The 10,792-nt window shown below is 45.6% G+C and overlaps 1 protein-coding gene across 2 annotated transcripts in view; it reads left to right on the top strand.

The window, feature by feature from the left end:
- Positions 1–206: 206 nt before the first annotated feature.
- The window catches only part of UBASH3B (ubiquitin associated and SH3 domain containing B), a 170,511-nt gene continuing 159,925 nt past the window's right edge, over positions 207–10,792 (top strand). The window contains exon 1 of one of the 2 annotated variants that reach the window (XM_043995944.1): positions 207–683. In XM_043995944.1, the coding sequence (XP_043851879.1) occupies positions 554–683 (130 nt within the window). In that variant the 5' untranslated portion in view covers positions 207–553. The remainder of the gene's footprint in view (positions 684–10,792) is intronic. The other variant, XM_043995945.1, reaches the window with a different exon arrangement.

Here is a 10,792-nt window from a genome sequence, read left to right as displayed (position 1 = left end):
CAGGTCGGGTGGTGTTTTTCAGGAACAAAAGCCCCCAACCCGAGTTTCGCCTGTCGGTTCCCCTGTCCAAGGAACCGCGCCGCAAGCCGCGGGATTTACCACTTTAAGAGAGGGGCGGGGCCGCTGACACGGGGCAGGCAAGGCCGGCCCACCCGAGCTCCTTTTCCCTTTTTGATCCATTCAAAAATTACTCATTGCAAATTCCCGGACTGCTAGGAGCGGAGGCAGGGGGCGGAGGACGGCAGCGCTCTTGGCAGCAGGCGCCTACGAGGCTCGGAGGCGCTCGGGGACCCGTGCCCGCAGTCGCGGCTTCTCGGGCGCGGAGCCACAGCTCCTCCGCGGGCTGCCTCCACCAGGAAGCCGTCGGAGTCGGTTTGTCTGAGCCCAGTCCGGCAGCCCCGCCGCCGCCGGCCGGGCCCTCGCCATCCAGTCGCCCGCGGCCGCCTCCTTCGCTCCGGCGGCGTCTCCTCCCGAGCCATGGCTGCACACTGAGCCCGTTGTGGCTCCCGACTCGGCTCAGCTCGGCGGCGGCGGCGGCCCCAGCCCACCCGGCATGGCTGCGCGAGAGGAGCTCTACAGCAAAGTCATCCCCCGGAGGAACCGGCAGCAGCATCGCCCCGGCACCATCAAGCATGGGTCGGCCCTCGAGGTCCTCCTCTCCATGGGATTCCCCAAGCCCGAGCGTGAGTAAAGGCACTCGCTCCCCGCTGCCCTGGCCCTGCATCCTTCCTTCCTCTCCCGGCATCCTCCCCTGCCCTTTCTCCTCGGCCGCCGCCTCCTCTCGCCTCCTCATCTGGTTCTGACTTCTCCGACGCCGGCCCTCGCCCTGATCCATTACCTGCTGCGCTGCTGGCGAGACAGGGCGGAGAAGGGATGCTGCCGGAGGTGGGATGGGGGAGGACCGAATGCCCTTTACCGGGGACTCCCCGGGCAAGGAGGGCGCGCGCGCGTGTGATTTTGTGTGTGTGTGTGTGTGTGTGTGTGTGTGTGTGTGTGTGTGTGTGTGTGTGTGTGTGTTTCCGTGCCCTTTGGTTCTTTCGGGGTCGAGGGGGATTTTTTCCGCCCCGCATCCCGGCTGGCGGCAGTAAGCAGGTTGTCCCTAGATCATCTCTGAGGTCCCTGTGGCAGAGCCCGTGCCACAGGCTGCCGGAAGGTGCTAACAGGGTCGGGGAATAAAATCCTGCTGGACCTCTCGCCCCATACTGGGGCTGCTAGGGAGAGACGGAGGGGACTGCGGAGCATAGAGACGCTGCCGTCACCCCCCCCCCCACTGCAGTGGTTTCCCAGCTCCGGATGTTGGTTTCCCCTTGGAGTAGGAGGAGCGGGAGTGTGGGTGTTGCTGCATATTCATTGATAGAGTAGCTAGGATAAGATGATTTTCCACCTGGAGATCCGAGGGATGTTACTTCCCTCCTCCAGAGGTGGTGGGTGAAATCGGAGGGGGCTTTCTGTGTGGAAAGCTTCCCTTCTTCATCATTATCTTTTTTATCCACTCACCCACACCCACGGTGGGAGTAGGGACAGGTTGGAGCTCCTTGATGTCTGTTGTGGGGAGGCCTGGATGATGAGCGGGAGGGTCAGGCGGGAGCTGCCTAAGAAAGCCCATGTCAAGTTTGTGGGCACAGAGTCCTAGCGGAGACAGAGAGGTAGGGGTGGCCTGCAAGGGAGGGAAGTCAGAAACACCCATCCCTCTTCTATTAGGACTGCTCTCGTTTATTCTTATCATTTCCTAGCCAGGCTGCCCAGCACCTTAGCTCTGTAATGACATCAGCGAAGAAGAGGGATTAGGGAAAACTTTATCTGTAAAGCCAGGTTGATGATAAACCCACTTCCCTTCCTTTTCAGAGGCATTCCTGTGAGATAGTTATATCTCCCTTCCCCCTCCTCTTGACTAATCATGCTTATACTTTGGAAAGTTTGGTTGTTCTGATCATAGTAGTCCAGGAGTTTGGGGGATGGGGTTGGGGGTGGGGGGCGGGGAGAGATGGCCTTCAGAGAATAGGCTGACTTGACCTTTTCCCTCCTGTTTAACTTGGGCAACTTTTAAACTTAGTATGGGGTCAAACTGTACCCTGAGTTTGGAACAAGTAGTGGGCCAGAGCCTCCTATCCAGTTTATTGGTTGATCTTATTTTCTTTTCTCAACGAAGGCATGAGAGATGGTTCTGTGTGTGCATGGGTGTTATCTGCTGATATTGGCTAAAACAGAGACTTGGAGAAAATTGAGGAATATGATAAAAAAATTTAAAAGGGGGAAAAAAAAAAGAAAATTGAGGAATACAGTCCTGCCACATAATCTTATAAACCTAGGCACAATTCTGCTATATGGGCTGCCAGAAGTGGCAGGCAGTAGCCAGTGGTGTGATATCATGCTTCTAGCAGAATATAAATTGAGAGAAATGTTACTGGACCTAATGCCTAATTTGGAGTGTTATCATCATAATGTTATGGTCAGCTTTGTTTGCCTCCCTCCTCCCCACATATGGGTAAAATAGAAGCCCCCAAGGAAGTGGGGGTGGCTGTGTAGACTCCCATGAGCCACTCCCTAACTTAATGACCTGCAGGGGTGAAATGATGTTGAAGAGAGATCAATAACTGCTTTTGTACCTAGGAAGAGAGGGCAGCTCAAGCATTACATTCCTCCCTAGTCCTAATGACAGCATTTAGGAGAAGAGGAGGAGGCTAAAGAGGGAAAAGGAAGAGAGGAAGACTACAATTAAAATTCAAGGCAGGGAGTCTCTAGGAGATGGAGATATAAGATGTAAAGCAGCCTCAAAGGATGAGTGAACTATCCCCAGAAAAGATAAATCTAACACATAGTAAGTACCCACTATACACTGGGCATCTGGAGTTCACAGGGACAATATAAGAGTGTATGACCTCAAAAAGCTTACAATTTCAACTATAATATGTTCCTTTTTAATAGAAATTAAAAATTTATTTTGGACATCAGATACTTCTCAGCAAACAAGACCTCCTCACCCCAGTACCTTTTCATTAAAAACACACACACACACACACACACACACACGCACGCAACCACCTAATAGAATAATTAAGTAGTGATGGCAACTTACCCCACACGTAAATTTCCAGTGTTGTAGCTCATTATTGTTAATAAAAAAGGAAGGATGTGTGCTTGAACTTTGAGCATTTGGATAGGCTTCTTGTTAAGAGAAGCAGGGACTGAGAGCCATTCCCTCCTTTTCTTCCTCTTTTGAGGTTGTAAATATGCTCAGTTGTACCAGGTTCTGCCTTTAGGGCTCTGGGAGTTTCAGATGCCAGGGAAGCAAAGAGAGAACAGTAAAAGGGTGGTGACTGGAACAGAAAAGTAGAACACCTGAGTCCCATTCTTCTGCTGCAGCTTCTGCAGAAGTCACTTAACCTATGCCTTTCACCTGAACTTGGGTTAACTCTGACTCAGAGGGAAGATTAATTAGTGAAGTGTTTAAGTTCTTGGCCAAAACAGAACTGAGGGATATGGGTGCTGGAGGGGATGGTGGCCTTAGGACATATTTTATCCCCAGCTCACTCCTGTTCTGGACCACAGGAGGAACTTCTAGATGGGTGTCTGAAGAGTGTGTGGGGGGAAGAGGAAAGGTTGGGAAACATGGTTTGACAATTTCTAAGAAGCAAGCTGGACAAGTTCTCATAATGCCAGATCAGTAGGTAGTTTCCAAGGGCCACAACTGCACCCCCCCACCTTCCTTCCTTCTATGTCTTCTGCCTCCTCTCTCCCTCTCCCCAAGAGGGAAGGGAGAGTTAACAGGGGAGCTCTGTGAGAAAAAAAATAAGACACAACCTTTAATTAGGAGTATTGATTTTGTAGCTCCTATGAAAGTGATCAAGAAAGGAAACCTGATAATTTGCTCATCTTTGGTCCAGTTAGACTATAGTCAGTAGAAGTTGGCCTGCTTTGAATAATAGGAATCTTGATTTTAGAGCCTGCAGAACATGAATCTCCACTGCCAATCCACCTGGAAAGGCGTGGTTGTATGAAGGCTGCCAGGCCCTTCTCTTATAGGGAATCCGTTAGCTATGGCCAAGTGCCCTGGACAAGCACTGACTGGTCAGCCCATCCTTGGCTGTCTCTTATGTGAAATTCCTGACTCTGACCTTAACTTCAAAGGCTTTTGTAAGATACAGAGAGAATCGGGAAGCGCTTTGTAAACAGCAGATGATTTATTTCTGTTTATTTGTTTATTAATGATTGAGTGGATCTAATGAGGAACATGTGGGGCTGGGAATACAAGACACTTAGGTTCTACCTGAAACGACTCTGTGACTTTGGTCAAGTCTCATAGGGTCATAGGATTTGGTGCTGGGAGGGGACCTTAGACATCATCTCATCTAGCCAGGCTTATCATACCTTGGAGGAATTGAGATCCGTAGGAAGGGGAAGTGACTTACCCAAGGGTCACATGGGTAGTAAATAGCGAGAACTAGGGTTGGAAACCTATTTTCTAGCTCCAAAGCCACTCCCTCTTTTGTTTTTGTTTTTGTTTTTTTTTTAGTGAGGCAATTGGGGTTAAGTGACTTGCCCAGGTCACAGCAGCTAGTAAGTGTCAGTGTCTGAGGCCAGATTTGAACTCAGGTCCTCCTGAATCCAGGGCTGGTGCTCTATCCACTGCACCACCTAGCTGCCCCGCCACTCCTCTTTTGAACCTCTGACCTTACAGATTATAAGCATCAAATGAGATCATGTATGTGAAAGCATTTTGCAAACTGTGCCTGCAATTATTAATTTATTAATACTATTATAAAGGAAGTATACTAGATCAGAAGACAGGGTGTGAAACAAAGGACATTGTAAATCTTCTAATTTCAGAGAACTCCTCATTTCCCCATTCTAGTTTGGGGCGGGGAGAGCTCAATGCATTCAATACTGGACTGTGACAAAAGGAGAGGATTTGCACAAGCCTCGTGTTGCTTTCCTGTGGGCAGTAGGGCGCATTTGATATGCCTCATTACATAAGATAAACCAACTGGATACCAAGAAACAGGAGTTGAGAAAAGGGCTCTTGCAGTTCCCGAATGATTCATATCCAGTTGCACAGTAGTGTAGAATACTCTTGGATTATTATTAGTCTTGTTCCTAATAATAGGCACTAATGTTAATTCACAGTTCTGAGCCCATGCTGCATGTACACACAACCTTTCTAACCAGAAATCTCACCACAACTGCCATTTGTGACATTTGCCCACATCTAACCCAAGGCTACAAAGTTATTGTCCTTAAAATTTTGGCCCCTGTGACATGAGGTTTACAGCAGCCACTATGGCTATTACACCCAAAATAGACTGTAGGATGTCCTTTTGATTCCTCTTGGGTTCCCAGAAAGCACCTCATTTTCAACTGTTGTAATGCAGCTAACTTAGGGCTGAAGTTTTCTAATAAAGCATCCCAAGATTCTAAAGCAGGTTTTGATGAACTAAATCATCTCTAGGATCCTTCTGGTTTTAATATTCTTTGAGTTTATGAGGTGGCTAGAGTGCCTGGGGCTGGAGTCAGGAAGATCTGAGTTCAAATGTGGCCTTAGACACTTACTAGCTGTGTGGCTTTGGACAAGTCACGTAAACCTGTTTGCCTCCATTTCCTCTCTGTAAAGTATTTATCCACAGAGTGTTTGTAAGGATCAATACAGATTATGAAAAAAACTTTAAACCCGGTGCTGTTTGCTGGCAGCCTCCACCCTGAGGCTCAATAGTGTGATCATCATGGAAGTGGCATGGTTTTTCCAGGTATGCCCACTATCTCCACCCCCCTTCTTACCATTTTGGGGGTTCCTTCTGTAGAGCACATGAAAAAAGAGGCATTAAAAAAAAGCATTAACCCTAATTACCCTGCAAAAAAAAGAAAAAGAAATAAAGAAAAGGAAAAAAGGGGGGAAAAAAGCATTAAGGCTTTTCCTTCTGTACTTCTTCTAGGGCTTCTGCTCAGAGAAGGGTGGGGATGGATGGCAGGTATCCTGCAGTCTTGGTTTCTCTTAAATTCTGGCAGTTTAGTTTTTCAGGGCTTAAGACCAGATTCCCTGGGTCTTTTTTTTTTTCTCCTTCGATGGCACCGTGGAATGTAGGGCAGACTTACACCCGCTTCAAAAAACCCAGGCTGTGGGTAAGCAAAGCAGAGCTAAGCCAATGCACTCATTCTTTTGCTGATGGTAATAAATAGCCTTGGTTGGAATTTGAAGGGGGTACCATATTGGTTGTCTCCTTCTGATTAGATTCCAATGTGAGTTTGACCTGAGCACTGGAGGGAGAAAATATGTCCTGAAGAATAGACATTTTTGTTGGCCCTGCTAGGGCACAGCCTCAATATGACAGAGAGACTTGGGGAAAATCTTACGCTGAATCCAGGGCCCCCTAAGCCCCTTTGAAGACACAATTCTTTGTCTTCTTGGATGGGAGGAGCAATTGGACCTTTGCTTTATGGGGATCCTGTAGTTTCTGTCCTTTTCCTGAGGGGAAGATAGAACAATTGCTTGGGTCCCCTGGCAACCCCACCTTAGGTCTAGGGTATGCATCCAGCTTTCTTGGTAGAATTGTCTCAGCCTATTGGCTTTTTTCCATACTATTGTTGGCTTGACTCGTGCTTTTGTCTTGAAGTATGAAGGGATAACACTGATAAAGCAGCAGCTAACATTTATATACCACTTTAAGGGTTGTAAAACTACTTTACACATATTACCTCATTTGATTCTCACAATAAGCCTTTGAGGTAGAGGCTACTATTATCCCGATTTTATCGATGAGAGACTGACAGGTTTAGAGACTTGTTCAAGGTCATACCATTATAGTAAGTGTCCTAAGGCAGACTTTGAACCTTTTTTGCAAGTCCAACACGATCCTTACATCACCTTTGAATGAAACCTAACCAATATCAATCATGCCTCTTCTACCTGCCCAGCATGGTACTGGGAAGCTTCCAGGAGGGGGAACTTGAGGCTGCCTCCCAAATACAATGGAATTCCAGGTAACCAAAAGATACACTTATTCTGCCTTGTAGTGTCAGGTTAGCAACTGTGGGCATGAGTTAAATGAATTTCTTTAATCAGATTGATTGTTCAGGCCTTTCTATTGTTCCATAGACCTCCATGACGAGAAAAAGATGTTTAAGAACAAGCTAGGGGCAGCTAGGTGGCCCAGTGGATAGAGCACTGGCTCTGGATTCAGGAGGACCTGAGTTCAAATTCGGCCTCAGACACTTGAACACTTACTAGCTGTGTGACTTGGGCAAGTCACAACCCCAATTGCCTCACCAAAAAAAAAAAAAATAGAACAAGCTAGACTTTCTTTATGATCCCCCCCAAACCTCTATCGGTAGCATATCTTTGGAGAGCAGAACTCATCATACATGAGGAATTTTTTCATGGATTTTAGTTGCTTTATGAATGGTTTTAAGCTGATTTTTTCTTTCGACCTTTATTGGAACCCCATTCTTTCCCCTTCAGAGAAACCTCTTGACTTGATTTTCTGGAAAGTAAATAAAGGAGAGATATGAGGTAATTACAGAGCAAGGAGTCATTTAGCCATTATGCATGGCTGTAATTTTCAATTGCTGCAGAATGCCAGTTTCCTCCATAATGCAAATAGTGTGGGTTAAATGAGAGAGGGGGTTGGAGTCCTAAGCCCTGAGACCTGGGGGAAATAATAACTTGGTCATGGGAAGGAGGGAGTTGCTCCTTTGTGGGGGGATCTGCTGCCCTGTGGTTATTAGGGATGTTTTGATTTCCTCTGTTTGCATGTTTCCAAATGTATCCTGCTGCCCCTGCTACCCAAGTGCAAACATTTTTCTTTTTTTTTTTTTCAAAGCTAGAAAAGGGCATCATTACTCTGTGGGTTGGGTAAATGAGTGACCCGAGGGGGCTCTGGACTAAGCCAAGATGGTAATCCAGCATTGAATGAAGACTGGTTGCATTTCTTAGATTCCATTTTGAGGGTTTGTTGAACAAATACTTAGCCCTGAAACAGGTAGACTAGCTTGTTTGGAGTCATTCGCCAGCGACTGTGTGTTCTGCTTTAAAAAAAAAATATTTACTGCCTGCATCCGTTCTCTCAATGTTTATCCTTTTATCTTGAGTAGGAAGTTCTTATTGCGGGGTGGGGGTGGGGGTAAGATTTCTTATGGGATGTTTCTGTGGGTGTTCTTAAAAATTTTATTTAACCACATTGAGGGACTATCTCATTGAAGTACAAAGTATCTGTTATAAAACCCTAAATGTAGAGCTGGGGAAGGGTTCTTCATAGACCATCTAGTCCCACCTCCTTATTTTGCAGATGTTGTTTGTCCTTCCTTCTTAAAGAGGACCATGGCATCACACAACTTGCAGTGAATTGGATTTAAGTGAGGGAGGGTTGTGCAAGGTCACCAACCTCACTCTCTCCTCCAGAACCATCTGGGTCCAGTAGCAAGATAACATATCAGGATGACTGGAGATGGCCCTGGATGTTTAAGGCAGTTGGGCTTAAAGTGACTTGCCCAGGGTCACACAGCTAATAAGTCTCTGAGGTCACATTTGAACTCATGGTCCTCCCAACTTCAGAGCCAGTGCTCTATCACTGTGCTAATTAGCAGCAGCCCTATTTATACAGATGAGGAAAACTAAGGCCCACAGAAATTAGGTGATTTGTTTACTGTCACACAGATAATAAAAGGAATTCGAACCCAGGCCTTCTGACTCCAGTGTCAATGTTTTGTCCATTTGTTAGTAACTGAATTCATGGACTGCCCTGCCCTTGGGGCCCTCTCTTTCCTCCAAGTTACTTTGTCCATCTTCTTCAAGGGCCCCCCAGGAATCAAGTTCAGCAAATATTGTCTCATATATAGGTGAAGGCTATGCCAGCCACCAAGGTACATGAAGATACCCAAGATAAAACCCCTGCCTTCATGGAGCTTATAGTCGACTTGCTTTTTACAGAAAGCCTTCTCGAACTCTTCAGGACCGTTGTGTTCTCTGGTCTTCCTAAGCTCATGTGTCACTTGTCTGTACTCTGTCCGAATTATAAAAGGATGTAAGCATTTTGAGAAGGTTATTGTATGCTAGTGTGGTTTCCTTATTGACACTATAAACGTCTTGGGTGTCAGGGACTTTATCTTCTCCATTTAGAGCCTGGAAAATATGTTGCACAGAGCAGACTTTCAATAAATAGTGGTTAAATTGAAAGCAGGGGGTGATAGGTTTCATCGTTCAACTGTAAGCTCCTTGAGGCCAGGTACTGTCTTTTGCCTCTTTTTTGTATTCCCAATGCTAAGCATGATACCTGGTACATAGGAGGTGCTTAATAAATGTTTATTGAATTGACCAAGTAGCTTACTAGAAGAGCCAATATCACACAACAAACCATTGTACAGATGGGCTTTGAATCTGGGTTTCTCCATTTCTCCTCATTCCCACCCCAAAGTAGGGGGGTGTATTGGGAAATGTTTAGCCACAGGTTCTCTGAAAAAAAAATTGTGTGTACCAAGGATTCACCTTGAAGTTTAATGTGCATTATTAACATTTTCTCCATCATTTTAAGTCTAGAAATCAACAAAATAAATCTTGAAATGTAAATATTCATATGGAAAATTTAACAATTGAGCTTGCTCCAGCACACTGTCTCCACCCAATCTAGTTTTCTAACCACTAGACAAATTTACCGTGCAAAAAAAATTTTTTTTAAAACACCGACAACTTTGCCAGTTTTTGTGAAATATGTGGGCTAGTTTTGTTTTATTTTTCTTTTTGTTGTTGTTTGGTTTGGTTTGGTTTTTTTTGCTCCCCAACAGTAGAATTACCCTGGGTGATAATAACTGTGGATTTGAGATTACAAATGATCTTTCTCTTTCTTTTCCTGCTTTCTAAAGTGGATACAGTTACCCTGTTCTGGACAAAGGGCAGGGTTATCCCCAGATGACCCAAGAAAGATCACAAAAGAGTGAAACTGTTGGAAGAGACCTTGGAACTTGGATCCCTCACAGAAATGGGTATAGATTACCCAGTCTAAGCTCTTCTTGCCCCCCTGCTCTTCCCCCACTCCCAAGGGGCCTGTCCCTGCCTTGCAGCAGCCCTCCATGTAGCAAATGAATGCTGCTCTTCTATTTCCCCCCTGTGATGAGGGGAAAGAACAGTGGACCAAGAGTCGAGAGATCTGGATTCTCTTATCCATCCTGGCTCTGCTACTAACCAGCTGTGTTTCCTTAGGCAGATCACCTACCCTCTCTGGGCCTGGTTTCCTTTTTGTAAAATGAGAGAGTCGGATCAGAGCAGGGGGGTTGTGATCTAGGATGAGAAGAAAATTATATCTTTATTTTCACTAGCCTCTAACTGAAAATTGGCATTTCCTTCAATTACAAATATAGGCAACGAAACATTATTCTGAGAAGAGATCCCCAGGTTTTACCAGATACCAGATACTTTTGCCACCGTGACACAAAGGGATTCTTAAAGGATTTAGTAGATCCAGGGATGTGCTGGTAAATGTTTAATATCCAGCTTTGGGTGGGAGGAATGCACACAGCATACTTTTTTTTTTTTTGGCGGGGCAATGGGGGTTAAGTGACTTGCCCAGGGTCACACAGCTAGTAATTGTCACTTTCTTAAGTCTAGACAATTGACAAAACTATAATAAATCAAATTCTGATTTGTAGAGCTTGCCTATTTCCAAAGTGTAAATGCACACACTGAAAATTTAACAATTGGTTTAAACCCATCAAGGCTTAGGCCCCTTTCAGTATGCTGAATTAAATTCATTTTGTCATAAATTTATTGGGTCCAAACCCCATCCCCAAATATTTATTTAGGATCTGTTTT

The sequence above is a fragment of the Dromiciops gliroides genome, chromosome 3, assembly GCF_019393635.1.
Source record: "Dromiciops gliroides isolate mDroGli1 chromosome 3, mDroGli1.pri, whole genome shotgun sequence".
Lineage (NCBI taxonomy): Eukaryota > Metazoa > Chordata > Mammalia > Microbiotheria > Microbiotheriidae > Dromiciops > Dromiciops gliroides.
Note: the sequence above shows the minus strand (reverse complement) of the source record. Positions and strands in the feature narration are given on the sequence as shown.